The sequence below is a fragment of the Meleagris gallopavo genome, unplaced genomic scaffold (genome assembly GCF_000146605.3).
Source record: "Meleagris gallopavo isolate NT-WF06-2002-E0010 breed Aviagen turkey brand Nicholas breeding stock unplaced genomic scaffold, Turkey_5.1 ChrUn_random_7180001957810, whole genome shotgun sequence".
Lineage (NCBI taxonomy): Eukaryota > Metazoa > Chordata > Aves > Galliformes > Phasianidae > Meleagris > Meleagris gallopavo.
Genome location: NW_011217760.1, coordinates 38,030 through 39,488, shown reverse-complemented (window position 1 = coordinate 39,488; position 1,459 = coordinate 38,030). Strand labels below are relative to the sequence as shown.

Below are 1,459 nucleotides of genomic sequence, written 5' to 3'. Positions count from 1 at the left end.
TTGGTGGACTACAGAAAGACATCCCCACAGTTCTATTCCATCTCCTACTCTCTGCTCCTTCCCAGGTGGAGTATATATTTGAGCAGTAGGAGCCCTATTCCTTAGAGCCTGCAAGGTTGCTTCTTCCCGTAGCCTCCCACACAGTCAGATCTTTTCCTGTGAGTGCTGCAGAGGATGTGTTCTCTCATTATAGCACCTGTGGGGGCAGTTGTAGGCATAAGCATTACTGTCAAAACCCAGTAGCTGCTTTCTCTACCATTGCCAGGAATATCTTCTTCAGCTGCAGGGGCAAAGCTGAAGTGAGGAGCTTCTACAGTATGTCACAACCTCTCATTTTTCTGAGAAAGGAGAAGGATGTCCATAAACATTCATCCTATACCTGTGAGGAGCAAAGCCGTTCTGTGTGGGCAGCTCTGAAGGCCATGCACGATGAAAAAGAATATGAAAGACATAAACTAAAATGCAGAAATATTTAATGAATATTCACAGAGGAAGATGAGATTACTTCGAGCAGAGGCTTCACAGTACAGGACTTACATGATCCCATGTTTGAGTTCATGCAGGGAATGTGCCTTATTTTCTAGCAGGGTATGGACTAGTTCTGGGGAACCTCGCATATCATAGGAAAAAATACTGTAGAAAAAGTGCAGAGATAGGTAGGTGGACTGAGGAATGGAAGCTGAGACATGAGCCAGGTTGTCAGAAAGCCCATGCTTGCCTCTTCCTGGCAGTATTTCCTAGAAAATCTGAGGCTGGTCAGGTATTCTGAAAGATGTGGCTTGAAAATTCCTTCTTGATGCAGCATCCTGTTCGTGGTTCATGGACGAATTTCTCCCGGACCACGGCCAGCGGCTTCAGCAGGGCGGGCACCTTCTGCCACAGTAGCGGCTGCCCAAGCCGGACAAGTCAAAGCCCCCCGAGGTGATGGGCACGCCCTCAGAGCTGAGGATGCTGCCAACAGCAGCGGAGGTGGAGGAGCCCACAGCGGTGTTCTGCGGGAAGGAGCTGAGGATGGGTCCGGGCAGGGTCACCACCACGGGAGAGGGCTCGATGGCGATGGTGGAGTTCTGGCACTGCCTGACACAGGGCTCATTGCAGCTGCTGGCCAGAGGGGTCGGGCCGCAGGGTCGGCATGGCACACACTGGGTGTAGCAGGACATGTCTTGGGACTGCAGGTATACTTTGTAGAGAGGAATAGAAGGAATTAGAGCATGAGGATACGTGAGGGACAGCCAGGGTAGCCCCTCACAAAGGAGACAAGGCAACTGCCAAGGCTGGAGGAGAAGGATGAGAAAGGAGGTCACATCCCTTCAGTATGCCAGGGCCCTGCAATTAGTTTTCTGACCCAGAGAGACTCTCTTTGAATGCATCAATCTACAGCCATGTAAGCAGTGTCACAAGCACTCTCTGAGTAGACATTATCTCACCGTGGTCTCCCATAGAATGGAGATCCACTATC

At 50.7% G+C, this 1,459-nt stretch overlaps 1 protein-coding gene across 1 annotated transcript; it reads right to left on the bottom strand.

Moving 5' to 3' along the window:
* Nucleotides 1-446: 446 nt before the first annotated feature.
* Nucleotides 447-1,209, bottom strand: LOC104917239 (feather keratin Cos1-1/Cos1-3/Cos2-1-like). Its single transcript, XM_010728430.3, has one exon. The coding sequence runs from the start codon at nt 1,158-1,160 to the stop codon at nt 855-857; it is 306 nt and encodes a 101-aa protein (XP_010726732.1). The 5' UTR covers nt 1,161-1,209; the 3' UTR covers nt 447-854.
* Nucleotides 1,210-1,459: the final 250 nt, after the last annotated feature.